The 20452-nt window shown below is 35.6% G+C and overlaps 1 protein-coding gene across 1 annotated transcript in view; it reads right to left on the bottom strand.

Annotated features, from left to right (window-relative positions):
- Positions 1-20452, bottom strand: part of LOC125657996 (uncharacterized) — an 89382-nt gene that overhangs the window by 30308 nt on the left and 38622 nt on the right. Inside the window, exons 58-91 of the mRNA XM_056149232.1 lie at positions 20258-20377; positions 19867-19980; positions 19277-19390; positions 18722-18835; positions 18521-18634; positions 18299-18415; positions 17806-17919; positions 17549-17662; positions 17301-17414; positions 17057-17170; positions 16271-16390; positions 15326-15553; positions 14657-14770; positions 14422-14535; positions 14158-14271; positions 13654-13770; positions 13234-13467; positions 12353-12469; positions 11151-11267; positions 10763-10876; positions 10168-10281; positions 9038-9154; positions 8465-8581; positions 7233-7346; positions 5715-5830; positions 5553-5623; positions 4882-5161; positions 4551-4621; positions 3534-3816; positions 3358-3428; positions 3088-3272; positions 2659-2771; positions 1580-1647; positions 686-921 (exon numbers count right to left, since the gene is read on the bottom strand). Coding sequence (XP_056005207.1) covers positions 686-921; positions 1580-1647; positions 2659-2771; positions 3088-3272; positions 3358-3428; positions 3534-3816; positions 4551-4621; positions 4882-5161; positions 5553-5623; positions 5715-5830; positions 7233-7346; positions 8465-8581; positions 9038-9154; positions 10168-10281; positions 10763-10876; positions 11151-11267; positions 12353-12469; positions 13234-13467; positions 13654-13770; positions 14158-14271; positions 14422-14535; positions 14657-14770; positions 15326-15553; positions 16271-16390; positions 17057-17170; positions 17301-17414; positions 17549-17662; positions 17806-17919; positions 18299-18415; positions 18521-18634; positions 18722-18835; positions 19277-19390; positions 19867-19980; positions 20258-20377 — 4494 coding nt within the window. The remainder of the gene's footprint in view (positions 1-685; positions 922-1579; positions 1648-2658; positions 2772-3087; positions 3273-3357; positions 3429-3533; positions 3817-4550; positions 4622-4881; positions 5162-5552; positions 5624-5714; positions 5831-7232; positions 7347-8464; positions 8582-9037; positions 9155-10167; positions 10282-10762; positions 10877-11150; positions 11268-12352; positions 12470-13233; positions 13468-13653; positions 13771-14157; positions 14272-14421; positions 14536-14656; positions 14771-15325; positions 15554-16270; positions 16391-17056; positions 17171-17300; positions 17415-17548; positions 17663-17805; positions 17920-18298; positions 18416-18520; positions 18635-18721; positions 18836-19276; positions 19391-19866; positions 19981-20257; positions 20378-20452) is intronic.

The raw sequence follows: 20452 nt of genomic DNA, 5'->3' as shown, positions 1-20452 counted from the left end.
GAATGAATAAAGGACAATTCATTGACAATTGTATTCACTGATTGAATAAAGGAAAATTCATTGATAAATAATCGCATTCACTGATGGAATAAAGAAAAATTCATTGACAATTGTATTCACAATGAATGAATAAAGGAAAATTCATTGATGGATTCGTATTCACTGATGGATTAAAAAGGAAACCATTATTACATGCTCATGACATAAAGAAGTCAATGTACATAGTACAGATGTACAAGTTACAAAGTTGTGTAAATATACTGAATAATAAACGTTATGATGTCGATACAAAATGTCTGAGTGTTAGTATGTCATCTCTCAGTAAAAAGAAAACGAAACTTAAACCAAACATCAGTTCCATGTACATAAATCTGACTAGCACAGTCTGTAGTTAATTCTTATTAACAGATGAATTATTTACCCGGACTTTCCGTGGTCTGCACATAGCAGTCTGTAGTTAATTCTTATTAACAGATGAATTATTTACCCGGACTTTCCGTGGTCTGTACATAGCAGTCTGTAGTTAATTCTTATTAACAGATGAATTATTTATCCGGACTTTCCGTGGTCTGTACATAGCAGTCTGTAGTTAATTCTTATTAACAGATGAATTATTTACCCGGACTTTCCGTGGTCTGTACATAGCAGTCTGTAGTTAATTCTTATTAACAGATGAATTATTTACCCGGACTTTCCGTGGTCTGCACATAGCTCTGTATTAGGTAGTCTGAGATGTTGATCGGGAAGTTTTCCATCCCCCCTCCTAGGTACACCAGCTGCTGTCCGATAAACATCATGTCCTTATTCTCCACATTGAAGTGGTCTGCCTGCTTACTGATCGTGTCCTGTATCAAATCCTTCTGTATCTCCTCTGTACCGTTAAATATCACATTAAAGGTCAAGGTGTGCACAGGTGTGTCTCTGTCAATAAAAATTAGAAATCAAGCTTTAAGCTTACCCTATCTAACTTTAAGAAATCAAGCTTTACAATAAAAGTTAAGAGCTTACCCTAACAAATCAAGCTTTACAATGAAAGTTAAAGGAACATGGACACAATTTGAGCCAAAAATTTTCAAATTAATTTTTTCTATTTGTAATGTTTAGAATGCTTAACTAAGGTATTTCTAATGTTTAGCAAAAATTTGATTATCATTTGTCAAGGTATATGAGAGATACAAAGCTCACAATTCTTTGTTAAAAGTAAACAAGGCTCGTGCCATGTTTTTATTTACATAGGTTAAATATATAACTAGTAAGTTTCATTTAAAGCAGATCTTTTTCAATTCACAAGTTAATTCTGAATACAATTAAATACTTTTCAGTGTTTGGCACATTTCATTTTGTTTTAAACATGCAATTTTATATTAAGTCATCTATATGTAAACAAAAACATGGCACGAGCCTTGTTTACATAAAGAATCACGAGTGTTGTATCTCACTTGTAGCTCAACAACTGATATTCAAATTTTGGATGACCATTAGAAATACTTTAGTTGAGCATTGTACACAATAAAAATGGAAAAATAAATTTTTTAAAATTTTCAGCTCAAATCGTGTCCATCCCCCTTTAAGAGCTTACCCTATCCTTGTAAAGAAGCATCTGTAGTATCTATCAGAAAGCTGACTGTTCTTGAAGAAATTGTCAATCTGAAAATATAGGTCCATAATCATGACAGACTTGGTTTTTTAACCCTTTACTTAATTCACATTAGATTTTGTCTTTGATAGATCGATCTGTTCTCTTAACTTGGAATCACTGAAGACTAATTTTAATTACCCGATACTGGTAGTTAAACAAGAGGCCCATGGGTCACATCACTCACCTGATCACCCTGGATTTGCTGTTCTTCAACTGTTATGATTTTTAGAAGACTTTTTTCTTTATCTTTCTTTCCATGAAAAATTTTGACTTCTTATTGTGGCTCCAACCTAGCCCCAAAGGGTCATCACATAAACTGAACAACATAGGGATATGACTAACATGATCTTGCTGTTCTACAGAAGGTCAAGGTCAAACAAGGGCATAAAAAGACTTGAATCCACATAAATTAGGAATGTTTGCATTTGAATATGATTTAGTGTGGCCCTGCTACTCTTGAAAAGTCTTTGTTTTAATTAATTTTCTGTATACTCCCATATAAAACCTTGATGTCCCATCCTACCCCCTGGACCCCTGAATTAAGTAAACTTGAATTTGAACTACCTGAAGATACAAGTTTGCATATCAATATGACTAATCATGGTCTTGCTCTAGTTGAGATAAAGAAAATATTTTTTAAAATGTTTCCATATATACTCCCATGCAAAATTTGATCCCCTACTGTGGACCCATCCTACTCCCAGGAGCCATGGTTTGAAAAAACTTGATATTCTATGTCAGGAAGCTTTCTGGCCCAGTGGTTCTTGAGAATAAGATTTTTTAAATGACCCCACCCTAATTTTGCCTTTTCTTGATTATCTCCCCTTAGAAGATAACATGGCCCTTCATTTGAATAAACTTTAACCCCTTTACCCAAGAATCATTTATACCATGTTCTACTGATATTGGTTCCGGAGAAGATTAGTACAATGACAGACAATGGAAAGTTTTGATCAGAAAAACTCATTTGAGCCTTTCGCTCAGGTGAGCCATAAAGGGAAAAAAGTGAATATACTTACATCACCACAGAAGAGATTCTCAAAGTCTTTATATAGAGCCGAGTTAGAATCTCCATATTGAGGATTGTAGGAGAACTCGTGGATGAAATAAGTCATGTTTGATAACCAAGCATCTGAAAGAACAAGATTTAAATGTGTAAAGCTTTTTTGTGTTAATTGTGTACCACATGTTTATAAATACTGATCATGAATGTCTGTCCCGTTAGTAAACCACAAACAAAAATCGGTTTACGGCATCGCTTCATAAAATATTTTTTGAATTAATAAAGTATACTTTGTGCTGTACAGAATTTAGACCTAGTAGTATTATCAATATGAAAAGGACAGGAACAAATTGCGCAAGATAGAAGGGCCTGGAGAAATCTTGTGGGCGGCCTGTCCTAAAAGGGGTAGTGGGCATAAGTAAGTGAATTATCAACAAATACTGACCATGAAGTATATACTCCCAGCTGTCATAGAACACTAACAAGTCTCCCACGAGATGTCCCAAATTATTGAGGTATCTAAATCTTGGAGCATCCTCAAATATAATGCCTGCTACAATCTGCTTGTATTCTCCAATATTTACCAATCCCCCAAACTGGAGGTCAACAGATATAGTTGTAGGGTTGTTTCTAAAAAGATCAAAACTTTTTAATCAATGTCATGCAATTAATAAATAATAATCCAATATACACATGCATGATTTGTCTCCCTTACCCGAACTGAACGACTTCACAGCCTTCGTATGTTGGAAGAACTCGTTTGTGAGATCTCATCAGCGTGTCAATCTGTGTAAATAGATAGAACATCATGATAAAAAGTTGTGCATTACGAAACTTCCGTGTAAACATGTCACAAGACTACATCATGCAGTCCATATTTAATCGACTCACATCTTCACAGAAAAGTCTGGCATGTTGTTTGTATCTGAAGGAGTTTTTGTCCATTAAATCGCTGGTGTAAGTCAGATTCAGGACTCGGAAGGTCAGGGGCACTGTGGTGTAGTCCGTGTAATACTCGGAGAATATCAGGAATTGGCCGAGTAAGTAGCCCAGGAAATTCTTGTATCTCTGGAGAGGCTGTTCCTTCATGAGCTGGAAGAACTTCTGCTGGAGGGAAGGAGTAAAATGGGTTCCTTCAAAGGTCAAGTCAAAGTACACCCTGGTCGGATTATTTCTGGAAAATAAAACTTAAATTTTCAAATCAATGGGATCTTTTTAGAATTATGAACACAGGTACTGTAAAACAAATAGGCATACTATTCAAAACGTAGTGCAGGTCACAGACGTATATGTACATGTATTTCAAAATCTAATAGAGAATTTCATTACAATTATTTAATTTTCCATTTTCAATAAATAAAAGGGACTCTCAGTAGAACAACTGACATAAAGAAACATACTGCATGTACATGTATATCTAATCCATTTATTTCAAGTTTGATCTGTCTTCACTTAAATCATTCTATACAACTGATTTTCACTGATAAATCATTACTCAAAGCACAATTCTCACCATGCCACTAATTCTGAAAATATAATCCCCCTTGCCTCAAGTTTATCATTAATTCTAACAGAATGCCAGACTTTCTCCATAAGTTTATCAATAACCTCTTTCTGAACCCTATTTTCTCTGAATGCCAGACTCTCTGTACAACCCACTTCTGACCCCTATTTTATTTGAATGCCGGACCCTCTGTATAACCCCTTCTGACCCCTATTTTATCTGAACAGTGGACTCTCTGTATAACCCCCCTTCTGACCCCTATTTTCTCTGAATGCTGGACTCTCTGTATTACCCCCCTTCTGACCATTATTTTGTTTGAATACCGGACTCTCAGTATTACCCCCCTTCTGACCCCTATTTTGTCTAAACACTGGACTACTTCCATGAGAATGCTGCGGACTTACCCATACTGTTTGACGTCACAGCCCACTAACTTAGGCAGGTCACCTCCTGTTGTTCCGACAATTCTTTGTAACTGTAAATGTATTTACAATCTGTTATTCATGCTGCATCTTCATAAAACTTCATTGTAACAACTTGTGTCACTTTTCAAGTTATTAAATCTTAATTTTTTTTTTTGTAAATGGAGAAAACCAAATGCTCCTTACATACTTGAGACCTAACGTTAATTTATTTTATATTTCAAATGGAGAGAAACAGATGCTCCTTACAATTCACTATAGAGATCTAACATTAATTTTTTTTATAAGTGGAGAATAAACAGATGTTCCTTACATCTCTACAGAGGTCTGCTGAATACTGCTGGAACATGAAGGAGTTGGGGTTCATAAGCTCATCAGACCAGGTCAGATTTAAGATCTGCAGGTCCATTGGAAGTTTGGTGGTGGCGTAGTCATTGATGTGGATAAAGATGTCTCCAATGACGACTCCCTCCGAGTCCTTATAGTAGTAGTGTGGGAGATCCTTATAGATGATGTCTAGAATTTGTTTCTCACTAAGTGAGGGCTGGTCACCAGTAAAGACTAGTTCCCAGAATAAAGAGGTGGGGTTGTCTCTAAAAAGGTTTCAAAGTACTTTTATAAGTATAATATTCATATGACATTTATAAATATATTGTAATTTAACAGGTGATTTCATCATGCTGGGTATATTGACATTTTTTGTAAATGATGAAAATTTGCCAAAAATATAAATGCCAAAATTTCTATCCATAAAAATGATACTCTTGTTAAATGAAAATGTGCCAAAAATTGAAGTGTTAAGATTTCAATCTATATTCCACATTTTAGAAAAATCTGCTAAATATTCCTGACATTTAAACTATACTCGATATACTGTATTTAGTTAGTGAACTAGATTAAGTACTGAGGAGTTAATGTGTCTTTGTTCAAACTGTTTCATGTACCGTACTATACTCATTATCGTTGCCAGATTGAAAGCCTTACCCATAAGCTGTTACTTTGCATTCTTTGTAATCGAGAAATGCATTTGGATATTTTCTTACGATTTTATCGATCTGAAAATAAAACCCAGACAGAATAAACACTAACCCAAAACACTTTTTATCAAATTCAAATTTTCTATTTCCATTGCAAGTCAAAACTCACATCAGCACAAAACAAATCAGCATGAGCCCTAAATTCATATGTTCTGTTGTCCCGTAAACCCGGGGTAAAAGTTAAGTTCCTGGCTATTGACTGGAACTTAAATCCTGTTATTATAGCTGTGAAATAAAAAAATAAAACATTTACAATGATGAAGATGAAGTCTGTTATTATAGCTGTAAAATAAAATATAAAACATTTACAGTAATGACGATGAAGTCTGTGTGAAACATCTGTATCATACCTCTCAAATTTATTTTCGATGTACAAATTTAAATGCTTTCTAAATGAACTGGTTATTTCATCTGCCTCTAGATAGTTTCTAGAGCTATTTCCCACTAGGGCTCAGATCATCTAACTTGAAGCTATTTACCAGTGGAACATAGTGACCTCATGCTTTTCCCATGTGCAAACCCACATTACCTTCCAAGTCTACCTCGGAGGTTTAATCAATATTCGATGTAATAAAATAAATATTTACTGGTTATATTATTCAAAGAAAAGAAAGCATATTCTCCTTGACCATAACTTATTCCCTTAGCTGCACCTCCAGAAGAGGTGCAATTGCTGTCATGGCAGACAATAACATTGCTCTGAGACAATCTTCAAAAGATTTCAATTTACATATACACTGTACTACTTCTGTAAAAGATTCAAACATTTAAAATTTTTCATTTCAGTAAAACTCTTTTTGGTCAGAATTATTAATACATGTATAAACCCGTTTCACAGAGAGGTCCTGTGAAGTCTGGGGGACAGATACAATTTTCGTTTCATTAAACTCTTTTTGGTCAGTTATAAATACATACCTGTTTCACAGAGAGGTCCTGTAAAGTTTGGGGGACAGGTACATTTTTCGTTTCATTAAACTCTTTTTGGTCAGTTATAAATACATACCTGTTTCACAGAGAGGTCCTGAGGTCCTGTGAAGTCTGGGGGACAGATACAATTTTCGCTTCATTAAACTCTTTTTGGTCAGTTATAAATACATACCTGTTTCACAGAGAGGTCCTGTGAAGTCTGGGGGACAGATACAATTTTCGCTTCATTAAACCCTTTTTGGTCAGTTATATATACATACCTGTTTCACAGAGAGGTCCTGTGTAGTCTGGGGGAAAGGTACATTTTTCGTTTCATTAAACTCTTTTTGGTCAGTTATAAATACATACCTGTTTCACAGAGAGGTCCTGTGAAGTCTGGGGGACAGATACAATTTTCGCTTCATTAAACTCTTTTTGGTCAGTTATAAATACATACCTGTTTCACAGAGAGGTCCTGTGTAGTCTGGGGTACAGATACAATTTTCGCTTCATTAAACTCTTTTTGGACAGTTATAAATACATACCTGTTTCACAGAGAGGTCCTGTGTAGTCTGGGGGACAGATACAATTTTCGCTTCATTAAACTCTTTTTGGTCAGTTATAAACACATACCTGTTTCACAGAGAGGTCCTGTGTAGTCTGGGGGACAGATACAATTTTCGCTTCATTAAACTCTTTTTGGACCGTTATAAATACATACCTGTTTCACAGAGAGGTCCTGTGTAGTCTGGGGGACAGATACACTTGAAAGAGCCTTGGTTGTTGATACACTGGGCTCCGTTCATACACGGTCTGTCGTAACATTCATTGATATCTGAAAATTATCAATGCGACATCAAACGTGATGCATTTTATAGCAGCATTACGAACACACTCACTCGTCCACCCCTCTACACATCCTTCATCACATCAATATATCCCCTCCAATACTTATCATTTCCATTAGTGGAACTCTTCAAATTAAAGGCGCGTAAAGTCGTGCTACCGGGACAACATACGTAAACATTACTTAGGCATACATAATATAAATTATGGTATCGGATACATATTATATATAACCGACTGCAAACCACAACACTGATTAAAATTCTAAAGTCAAATTTAGGAATTTATTATTCTTACAAGAAAACAGACGAACTTATTAAACTATGTGAGGGAGTGCAGGTACTAAATCTACCAAATCTGACCGATATAAAGCATCAATCGCAAAAAGAACTGTGAAGGGAAAAACCTATATGTACATCCAACACAAAAAGTTTTAATGTGAGTAATATGTTTTTAAAGTTATTCTGTCAGACTATGAAGACATTCTATTTTATCATACAATTAGGACAGGTTCATATGGCATGGACTTGGTAATCGTACACGAACACCACCACCCCCCCCCCCTCAATTTCCATATTTTAGAACAAGTTATATATATGCAAAACTGCATTTTTTTAAGACGTTTATAACACTAATTAACACAACTAATGCGTTTCCAAACTGCATTCAGGCTATTTTGAAAATTACAAAATATTGATGGATTTAGGACAGAGAACATCATTGTTTGGAATTTTTTAAATAGGTGTGGTGGAGTTTAAAAACATGTAACATTTTTAATAAGATTGTGTTAGAATATTTGAAAAATGCAGTTTGACCAATGGTTATTTTATTTAAAAATACACCATGTATTTTAACTCTTAAAAAAAGGGGGGTGCTATGACCGTTTCGTTTATGTCCCAGTAATCTCGCACTTGCTCGCGAGACTTGTGCATTTTCTTACCAATGACGCACAAGAGTCATCAAAGCGCGATAACTCTAACGAGCTGGTAATGAGGAGTATTCAGTTGTGAGGAGATAACCAAAGTACACACATATCTCAACAAGTCTAAGAGATGTAGAAGTGAAGATTAGATTTGTCGATTTATTTCATGATAAGATTACACTTACCTATTTCACAGTTAGTGCCAGTCCAGCCTGGTTTACAGATACATTTGTAGGACCCCGGCGTGTTGACACATTCTGCTCCGTTCTGACAGGGTCGTATAACAAGACACTCATTTATCTCTGAAACAGACAACCAACAAATAACATCTAAATACTGGGTCCTGACGAGAAAAATGAATTATTATAGCTTTATCATAAAAGCAAATAAATGCTGGGTCCTGACGAGAAAAATGAATAGCTTATCATAAAAGCATCTAAATGCTGGGTCCCGATGAGAAAAATGAATAGCTTATAATAATAGCATCTAAATGCTGGTCCCAACAAGAAAAATAAATAGCTTATCGTAATTCTTGTGACTCAGGTATCATACTGAAAATGAAAATTTGTACAACTGGATACTTCAATGTTCTCATTAAATCAATTTTTGATACCTTAATGCAATTTGAAAAGAATTCTTCACAAACAGTTAACAGAAGCAGCCCCACTACCTGCATGATATGATGACAGAAACAGCCCTGCTATAGCTCTTTGAAATAACAGAAACAGCCCCATTCTTTGAGATGACTTTTTAATTACCTGTATCACAATCTTTTCCTGTCCATCCTGGAGCACAACTGCAGGAATAGGATCCAAAACTGTCGTAGCACGTGGCACCGTTCTTACAAGGTCGGTACAGCACACATTCATTGATATCTGAAAGTCAGGGACCATTGTTAGTATCTTCATATCAACAACGAAATCTGTCCAATCTTAGACAGCATCCAGAATACAGAGTAAAAAATCTGTACCATCTCAGACAGCATCCGAAATACAGAGTATTTTCAATTATATAGCTTCAAACTATGGTACAAAAGATCTACATGATAAGATTTTATTGAACCAATTCTGGGTGGGTGGGGGTGGGGGGGGGGCCAGCATTTAAAACATAAGGTAATGAACATACAAGAAAAAGAGCAAAAAAACAAGTCCAAATGAAAGAACAATTGAGCAAGCTCACATACCCCACACTCCAGCATTGCTTGACAATGCCTCACATAATGATCGAATGGTAACGCTATGCATTACTGATGGGCAATCAGAAGAAAATCATAATGATAAAAAAATGAATTATTTTCTTTATGTAAAAGGAAAAGGTGAGCAAGCTTACATACCCCAAGCTCCAACATTGCTTGACAAAACCTCACATAATGAATGGTAATGCTATGCTTTACTTCAAGAACAAGACAGACGGTCTTGAAATTCTGAGTTCAAGAGGGGATAACTCCCAGAAAAATTATTGAATCAGAAATTATTGGGAATATGCACATCTACAGTGTCCTTATTAATTACAAAGTCTCACGAATTTCTGTTGAGCAGTTGCACAGGAGTTGCGCTGACAAAAAAGGGACTGACGGATGGATCAAAAACATAATACCCTCCGCAACTTTGTTGCCTGGGTATAATAAAGAAGCATGCGGTTGACCCAATATGTCAGATTGTGCAAGATCTGAATTTGACAAGTTTCACTGCACATTTCAATACTTTGTATATATTTGTAATATTGTGTCTGGAGAGGACTTTAAACAGAACTCAGTGGCCTGCCTACCAGGCTTTTTTTCTTTTTGAAATAAAATACTGTTTTATCAATATCAAGTCAAACTATTAAAAATCCACCAGCACCTAATTAAGGAAAATGAATGTGATGATACCAGAGGTTCTGCACTTACTACTTTCACATCTCACTCCTGTAAATCCTGGAGGACATGTGCACTTAAAGCTCCCAACAAGGTTTTGACATGTTGCTCCATTCAGGCATGGGTTGTTCAGACATTCATCAGTATCTGTAGAAAAAACAAAATAGTGGTCACCCAATATGTCCATTTGATATCTTATAATTGCTACAAATTACAAAGATGTGCTTGTGGATGAAGTATACCTTACATGTTATAAACTTGTGAAATGTGCATATATATCTAAGTAAAGATCAATTCATGTTTCCAAAGGATATTTAACAAAAGCTCAAGATTCACAACATCCACACTTGTTCTAAAAAAAAAAAAGAATCATATAAAACCTCACCCTTGATTTGGAATACTGAACCTAAGGCATGATTAAAATCCAACACGAATCTACACTACATGAGGATGTTTGCATACCAGTTTGATGAATTGTAAACTTGATACTGAAGACGAGAACATGGACCCCTAATGTAACCACTCCTCTACTGGCTATAGTTTGTAATACTGTGGATTTGTGTCAATTCGTGGGGTTCAGTTTTCATGGATTGTTGTAGCTTAACAGTCTGAGCATCTGTTTTCTTACCATTGTCGCAGTTTCTGCCGGCTCTTCCTGGTGGACACTGACAGATGTAGGAGCCGACCGTGTCGATACAGGTTCCTCCGAATTTACAGGGGTTACTCTTACATTCATCATGATCTGTAAAAAGTCCACAAAGATCATCACTTCATATCAGTTTTCACATCACCCAGAGTGAGTGAATTTAAATTTACAAAAGTCCACAGAGATCAACATGGGAGTGTATCACTTCATATCAGTTTTCACATCACTGAATTCAATTTAGTTTGAATTTAAATTTACTCATTATTCTGAAGTAGTAAAATCTGGCTTTATGGGAATTTCAAACAAAAGAAATTGTTTTACACTACATCTGGAAGAAAATTTCCCTATACATATAGCAATAGATACTTACTGTACTGACAAAGATCGCCTTCGAAACCCGGCTTACATCTACAGACGTAGGACCCCGGAGTGTTCTCACATACAGCATCATTGAGGCATGGGTTATTGATCAGACACTCATTGATGTCTGAAATAATACAGAAAAGGAACTAGTGGTCAGCAACCCAATTCTTTTGGACCGACAGTAGGTTTTGTAAACCAATTTCTTTATGACTAAGACTCATAGCAGGTTTTGTAAATTAGTTTTCACAAGTTTGTCAAGAACTCAGTACAGTAAAACACAGTTACATCAAATACGCTTATAATGAATTTATGCTTACAGTAAAACACAGTTACATCAAACACGCTTATAATGAATTTATGCTTACAGTAAAACACAGTTACATCGAACACGCTTATAATGAATTTATGCTTACAGTAAAACACAGTTACATCGAACATGCTTATAATGAATTTATGCTTACAGTAAAACACAGTTACATCAAACACACTTATAATGAATTTACGCTTACAGTAAAACACAGTTACATCGAACACGCTTATAATGAATTTATGCTTACAGTAAAACACAGTTACATCAAACACGCTTATAATGAATTCACACTTACAGTAAAACACGGTTACAGTGAACACACTTATAATGAATTTATGCTTACAGTAAAACACGGTTACAGTGAACACACTTATGATGAGTTCACCCTTACAGCAGAGTGATTTTCAAGCCCCGTCATTTTTAAAGCATAGTAAATTCATTGGATATAACAAATTATGTTTATGATGAGTTAAATTTCTTCATCTCCAGCACTTGAGCATGAATTACTGTAAATGATCTACATTTGGTTATTCAATGTCCTTTGACTTACCTATGACATTATTTTGACTTACCTATATGACAGTATTTTGACTTACCTATATGACAGTATTTGACTTATCTATGACAGTATTTTGACTTACCTATATGACAGTATCAGACTTACCTATAAGACAGTATTTGACTTACCTATATGACAGTATTTTGACTTACCTATATGACAGTATTTTGACTTACCTATATGACAGTATTTGACTTGCCTATATGACAGTATTTGACTCGCCTATATGACAGTATTTGACTTACCTATATGACAGTATTTTGACTTACCTATATGACAGTATCAGACTTACCTATATGACAGTATTTTGACTTACCTATATGACAGTATTTTGACTTACCTATATGACAGTATTTTCCTTCCCAGCCCACCTGACACTGACAGGTAAAAGATCCCTGGGTGTTGATACAGAGGGCATTGTTCTGACAGAGGGTGAAATTCAGGCACTCATTCCAATCTAGATAAAATCAAACACAACTTATCATATAAATCAGTGACAAATAATGCTTCTGGATCACCATATCTTTGACCATAGTGGTGTTGTATTGTTGAAAAAATTGATGTTGATATATGAAAATGACCTTTATTTAACAAGTAGTTTCAACCTTTCAGCACACCAATCATTTTAAAACTTGACAGTGTGCAAAATATACCATCAAAGTTGAGACTTAGAGAAAGGTAGACACACCAAAAATAATACTCAATACAGGAAAATTTTGCCCATTTGCTTTGGACACATCTGATGCATATGTATACAGTATCCCCCTCCCATCAACCTGGGAACGTACGTGGGTTGAGGTGGGGGATGAGGGGGCATGATGAAGTGTATAAAGTAGATCATACAGCTGACAGAACCAGCTATTAAATATATTCTTGCCTATTGCTAATTTGAAGGAAGAAATAAAAGGGAAAACGTCATAGGGGAATTTCATTCAGTAGCAATTATTCAAAATTTCTTTTTTCCAGAAAAATGTTTCAACATTTGCCAACTTTTTTTTTCAAAATTGAAACTTTTGCATTCACTGTATGCTATGAATGTGATAACTTATCAAAAATGAGAATAAAAAATAAATATCACCATAACATTTTAATCAGAAAACACTGTCCTATGATTATTAGTGATATTTGAACATAGAAAACTCTTCTCATAACCAAAACCAAGACATAACCAAGGACTACACCCCATTTATACTCTTCTTATTCAGGCACTATATCACTCACCTTGCTCACACATATCCCCTCGCCAGCCGGGCAGACATTTACACTCAAAACTCCCAGGTGTGTTGACACAGGTAGCACCATTCTTGCACACCTGCATTTTACACTCATCGACATCAATGGTGCAGTTTGTTCCCTCCCAATGGTCGGTACATCTGCACTGGTAGCTACCGAGCGTGTTAATACAAAAACCTCCATTCTGACAGATCCCCATAAACTCAACACACTCATTGATGTCTGAAAACATTAAAAAGATCTAGGGATTAGCTATTCCTATTATGTAATGTAATTGTGCTTCAAACTGTGAGTTTCAAAAACACTGACAATATTAGTGTTTATTTCACGACATCTTGGCACATTTGCATGTACAGTGACATCTCTTTCATACAATTTGACATTGATGCAATATCTCAGAAATCTTACCCATTGTGCAATATTCTCCGGAGAATCCTGGGGGGCATTTACACTGGTATCCACCATTGATGTTGATACAAGTTCCTCCATTTAGACAAGCATTGGGATTTAAGCACTCATTCTTGTCTGCAATTGAAACAAATGGACATTGTAAATTTCACCCACTTTTCAAATCTTCTTTAATAAAATTTTCTGCACTATTCCATACAGGGTAAAAACCATATAGAAATCATTTAACAAAAAATTATTTTACTATCAAATGCAAAATTAGAAAATTTCTTTCTTTTCCCTTTGTTTCTCTAGAACTCTACATTATCAGTTATATGGATTCTATGAAAAGAATATGTCCTATTGCAGAGCAATCAAATAGTCTATTTTACAAAGTCATTTTAAAAGTATTTAGATCAATTAAAGTTATCTATTCTTGGCGGGGTACATGGCCTCATATTCCCAGCTTGTCGTCCAATCAAAATGCCTAGATTTTTCTCTGCAGTAGGACGTTAGTTACTGTACCTTTGTTACAGAGAGGACCCTCCCACTGAGGGGGACAGATACATTGAAAGGAACCGGGAGTGTCAATACATCTAGCACCATTCTTACAAGGATTGGACAAACACTCATTCACATCTAGCAAGGAAATACATGCACATAAGAATCATTAAAAATCAAGCCTGACACAATTTCATTTCCACTCATAAATTCATGTTACTCTGAGAGAGAGAGAGAGAGAGAGAGAGAGAGAGAGAGAGAGAGAGAGAGAGAGAGAGAGAGCTGTACCTCCTGTGCACAGATTTCCAGTGTATCCCTGTGGGCAGATGCATTCAAATGTGCCATTAAGATTTTTACAGGTAGCTCCATTTCGACAAGGCAACTGCATGCATTCATTAAAATCTACAATGAAATAAGTCTGATATAGTATAATCATACATCTTATATTACCCCATCACTTAATATCATAAGCATCCATTACAAGAAATTAAGACTTGGTGAACTTCTACAAGATATGACCCACCCTCCCCACACAGATCTCCCATCCATCCTTCTGTACACTGGCAGGAGAAGGAGCCCGGACTGTTGATGCAGCGGCCTCCGTGTAAACAGGGATTTCTTAGACACTCATTGATATCTGCAAAATAAAACCTCCATATTTTTCACACACTGTTTCTTCTCCAAAAGTCAAATACAAACATCATGAAAACATACAGTTTACTCCGGATATATTGAAATTCAGACGACCGACTTCAATTGTTCATCATTATATCCAATATGTTCAATATAACTGATGTTGAACTTATAAATAACGTTACTTGGGATTAATTTTGACTTCAATATAGCAGATAGTTTAATATAAGTGCAGACTTCAATATAACAGATACAATGTACATGTAGTTCAATATAAGTGACTTCAATATAACAGATAGTTCAATATAAGTGACTTCAATGTAACAGATAGTTCAATATAAGTGACTTCAATATAACAGATAGTTCAATATAAGTGACTTCAATATAACAGATAGTTCAATATAAGTGACTTCAATATAACAGATAGTTCAATATAAGTGACTTCAATGTAACAGATAGTTCAATATAAGTGACTTCAATATAACAGATAGTTCAATATAAGTGACTTCAATATAAGTGGAGTAGACTGTATTCCCTTTTTACTGTATTGTTTACTGACCGATATCACAGAGGGGTCCCTCCCAGCCCAGCAGGCACTGACACACAAAACTGCCCAGGGTGTTTTGACAGGAGGCTCCATTCTTACACAGGAACATGGGGCATTCATTCACGTCTTCACTACAGATGTTTCCGCTCCAGCCCGGTGTACATCGGCAGATGAAGGAACCGTCCGTATTTATGCACGTGGCATTATTCATACACGGATTCATCAAACACTCATTTACATCTGTAAGAAATATAAATCAGTTTAATGATTTTTGAGGGAGTCAAATTTTAATATGTAATGTTGCATCATTAATTCAGAAATTTTGAGCTCCAGATCCAGAGGGTCAACTTTTACAACAAACCCTTACCAATCACTGAAAATTGTTTCACTCGTATTATCATATATGCAGAGTATTTTTTTTCTTTTTTTGATATTCAATCTTGAAAATTTTACCAAGCAATTCTGTAAATTGTAAAGAAAACATATGATACATGGTCTGATAGAAGAGAATACCATTTTTCCATCAGTGCATCCAAATTTCATTTGTATACAGAATTTTGCGAAGAACCCAAAGAGTACGATTAAACATGGCCTCATTATGTTTGTTTTCACCATGGGTGACAAACCAAAACTGCCTCTTTCTTTTTATACTTTTCATATAGCAAAAACGACACTCACATTGTGGCCAAGTATTTTATCAACATAATCACAAAACAAGGCCGCTCAGTACAACAGAAATAGATATAACCATTGCCAGAGAAAAATTTTTTTACAATAAAAATCCCGATTCAGAAAGACATTAATAGACCCAAAAATTTTATTTGCCCTGCTTGTTTTACATCAATCTTATTAAAATCTGCTCCTTGATCCGCTTCTTTTTTTTCACTTTACATGCAACAGAAAAAGACCCAAATCCTTTGATACATAAACACAAGTTCAGAGTTCATCGTTACTGACCTATCCGACAGCCATGACCCGTCCATCCTACTGGACAATTACATGTGTAGTTCCCTGCCAGATTAATACACTGACCGCCATGTTCACAAACACTGTAGGCTAAAGCACACTCGTTCACATCTGTAATGTAAAAATCATAACTATCAGTGATGGTGAAAAACACATAAAACCCATCAAACCATTCTAATACATCTACTGTCAAGTCTTTTTATTAAGCACAAGTAATAAATATTCATATTAACACACTATAGAAATGAAATTTTTTAATATCTAAATATGCATCTCTATCATTTATATAGATTTTGAGTCCTTAGGACTATTATAGCATTTGCAATTTCTCATTCTAATGCGTAAGCTGAATGTACCTTACATACGTAACCTAGTCAGAGTACCTTGCACAATAAAGCGAGGATAGAGTATAGTTATACAGAACATACATAAAACATTGCACAGTGAAAACTCGATCTCTAATCCGACACCTGTGTATGATACAGTGAAAGCTGCCTAATCTGACACCTGTGTATGATACAGTGAAAGCTGCCTAATCCGACACCTGTGTATGATACAGTGAAAGCTGCCTAATCCGACACCTGTGCTATCCGTTTCACTGGGCAATCCAACCCATATTTTCATTCTCAATTTCGAAATTTCGTTGTTGTTGTTTTTACAGTTTATTGAGACATACTGTGTATTCAGACAAAAGATTATTTGTCTCCCAGTGCATGTCAGATTAGACAGGTTTCACTGTAACATCCTTATTAATGAAGATCTTGACAGACTTGATACCTATTTGACAGTTTTCTCCTTGCCAGTACTGTGTGCACTTGCAGGTATAAGAGCCATCAGTATTTACACAGGTTCCTCCGTTCTGGCATGGACTTCTTTCACATTCATTGGTGTCTGCAAGATGAAGAGTACAACATTTACTCCACAGGTATTCCTCAATTTTTTCCGCAATGATCCCAATGAGAAAAAGTTTGAAATTTGAAAGTAAAATTTGAACACTGGTTGAATCTTGAAAACATCTCACCATTTCTACAGTCCTTTCCTGTGCGTCCTGGTTTGCACTGACAGACATACGAGCCAGGTGTGTTGATGCACATACCACCATACAAACACGGGTTTAACTTACACTCATCAACATCTGTAAAACAAGCTCAGGTAAGTTAAAACATGAAGCAATCACATTTTTTAAATAAGCAGGGTCAAATTATGCTTTCTATGGCAAAGTAAAGAATTCATATTTGCATGTACCAACAACGTGCACAGTGTACCTACCGTCAGAACACAAAGATCCCTGCCAGCCGTAATTACATTCACAGTAATAAGACCCGTGGGTGTTCCGACAGGTTCCATTGTTTTGACAGGGATTTTGCTCACATTCATTCCGATCTGTCAAATTAAAAAAAAAAGAATTTTTCAAATCACAGAAATGCTTAATAAGAATCAAAATGCCTTATTAGATAACTTTTGAACTGTTGATTAAACTGTAAAATATCTTGTTTGCTGGGAAAATTTCCATTACGGTTATTTACCTGCATCACAGGTGCGTCCGGTGAATCCCGGAGGACATATACATCGGTAGGAACCATCGTTGTTCATGCAGGTACCACCATGTTTACACGGGAAATACTGACACTCATCCTTGTCTAAAAATAAATTCAACATGTTTACACGGGAAATACCGACACTCATCCTTGTCTAAAAATAAACTTAACACAATGTAACTATCATACACTGAACTAGATATCAATGAACAACCTTTGTTAGTTATAATATTACTCTTCAACATGGTTACTATAAACATATTTCTAATGATATCATTTTCCCCACTTAGCTAAATGTAGATAAAAACATATAGGTATGATGGGGTTATCTGCAGATCTGTAGCTCTCTGGGAAAATACTGGGACAGACCAGTTATGATGATTTATGCTTATAGAGAAATGCAATTCAGCTGTAACCATGATTTTCTATACAGCATTAACTTGCACATGTCGACCAGCAGTGACTTTGCTTGACCTCTCACCTCTGTTGCAGTCCTTCCCGATCCAGCCCTCTGGACATTCACATCTGTATCCGCCCATCAGATTGACACACGTTCCTCCGTGTAAGCAGGGAGCAAGAGTCAGGCATTCATTTTTATCTGTTAACATTCACATTTATAATCATTTCTGAATGTTTTAAGTACATTACATTTGGTACTAACAGTATCAAAACACAAAAATAATACAAAAGAAATCCTCCTTACCTTTCTCGCAGTATTCTCCTTCGAATCCATCGCGGCACACACAGCGGTAAGATCCATCCAGGTTCTGACACGTGGCATTATTCTGACACCGAATCATTCGACACTCGTCTAAATCTACAAATACGCAAAGATTAAAAATCTTCAAGTGGATGATTAGTTTATTTTGACAACGATTTTTAAAAATCCGGACAAAACACACACCTAGTTCACAGTTTTTGCCTGTATACTGTTTCGGACATTCACAAATATAGGAGCCATTGGTGTTCCTACAAACTCCGTCATGGATACACGGATTATTTCTGCACTCGTCAATATCTGAAACATGCAAAATCATTATGCATATAAACAAATGAATATTGCAATGAAAGGGTTTGGATAGAAATAACTAATATGATGCGATTTTGGTTCGATTTCGAAATTTAAGGAGGAATAACACAACAGAGAAGAAGAGGATATATACATATACAATATTACATTAAAACTGAAAACTTTCCAATTTACTTATTTAGTCAAAAAATGTAGGTTTAGTACAAATTCATCTGAATTTTTTTTTTTAAAAACCCTGCTGGAATCGAACCCGCAATCTACAGATCAGCAGTCAACACAAGTTAGGTAATCAAATGTAATATACACACAAATATTGCTGATTTTTATATTTTCATTCATGTTTTAGAAGGAAACAAGTCATTATAGCGATATAGCATACCTCCTTAATTTGACAAAAAAGCAAACAATAAAGTAACTTATGTTTCCTACCGTCCCCACAAATCTCTCCAGTCCAGCCCTGGGTGCATGAACATCTGAATGACCCGATTGTGTCTCTACAGGTCCCACCGTGAAGACATGGGAAGTTCACGCATTCATTCTTGTCTGTTAAAGTGGGGGGAAATATTGAAACAAATCAGATAATATTACTGTATGCTGGGAAAGTTTTGTGCATGTGATTTTTTCCCATAGAAATATCAAGCATATTGAAAGCTCCATTTGAAATTCAGCCCTGCAAATCATTTCATATGCTGATTTAAAAGCAAATTCAAATTCTTTTGCAGATAGAGGTACAATAGGCAAAAATTTCTTTATATTATATATTACCAATCTATACTCTGTGATTTCTCTTAAAAATATTCTGCTCACTGTACAGAATTGTTGGACTTACTTCACACAGATAGCCCCCACCCCCCTCCTCAGTGTTCTCTGACATATCTTAGCCGTCCATCCCGGCGTACATTCACAGATAGCCCCCCTCCCCGTGTAAATTATACACTTACTTCTCTGACATCTATTAGCCGTCCATCCCGGCATACATTCACACAGATCCCCCCTCCCCGTGTAAATTATACACTTACTTCTCTGACATCTATTAGCAGTCCATCCCGGCGTACATTCACACAGATAGCCCCCCTCGGTGTTGATACACTTTCCATTGTTCAGACAGGGGCTGCTGTCACATTCGTTGGTGTCTACAAAATCAAGATACATGTATACAGTTCAGTGTTTATATTTCAAAAGTCTTACGATTTAATTTGATACTTTACAAAACTTGTCTGACGGCCCTTATTTTGACTGCTACTAATACTATTCATTCGTGAACATTCATTTCAACTCTAGTTATTGTAATAAGAAGAAAATTTACTGTTATTATGAAAATTTATTTTATCTCTAGCTATAATAATAAGAAAATTTACTGTTGTTATGAAAATTTATTTTATCTCTAGCTATAATAATAAGAAAATTTACCATTGTTACACATTGGTCCACTCCATCCTTTATTACAGAAGCATTCAAAACTTCCATACAGATCAAAGCATGTCCCGCCATTGAAGCAGGGGTAAACATCACTCTTACATTCATTGACATCTAGAATAAAGAGAGTGACATTTACTGACATTATACTATTTATAGAAACATTCTTTTACATTCATTGACATCTAG

Source organism: Ostrea edulis, chromosome 9 (genome assembly GCF_947568905.1).
Source record: "Ostrea edulis chromosome 9, xbOstEdul1.1, whole genome shotgun sequence".
Lineage (NCBI taxonomy): Eukaryota > Metazoa > Mollusca > Bivalvia > Ostreida > Ostreidae > Ostrea > Ostrea edulis.
Note: the sequence above shows the minus strand (reverse complement) of the source record. Positions and strands in the feature narration are given on the sequence as shown.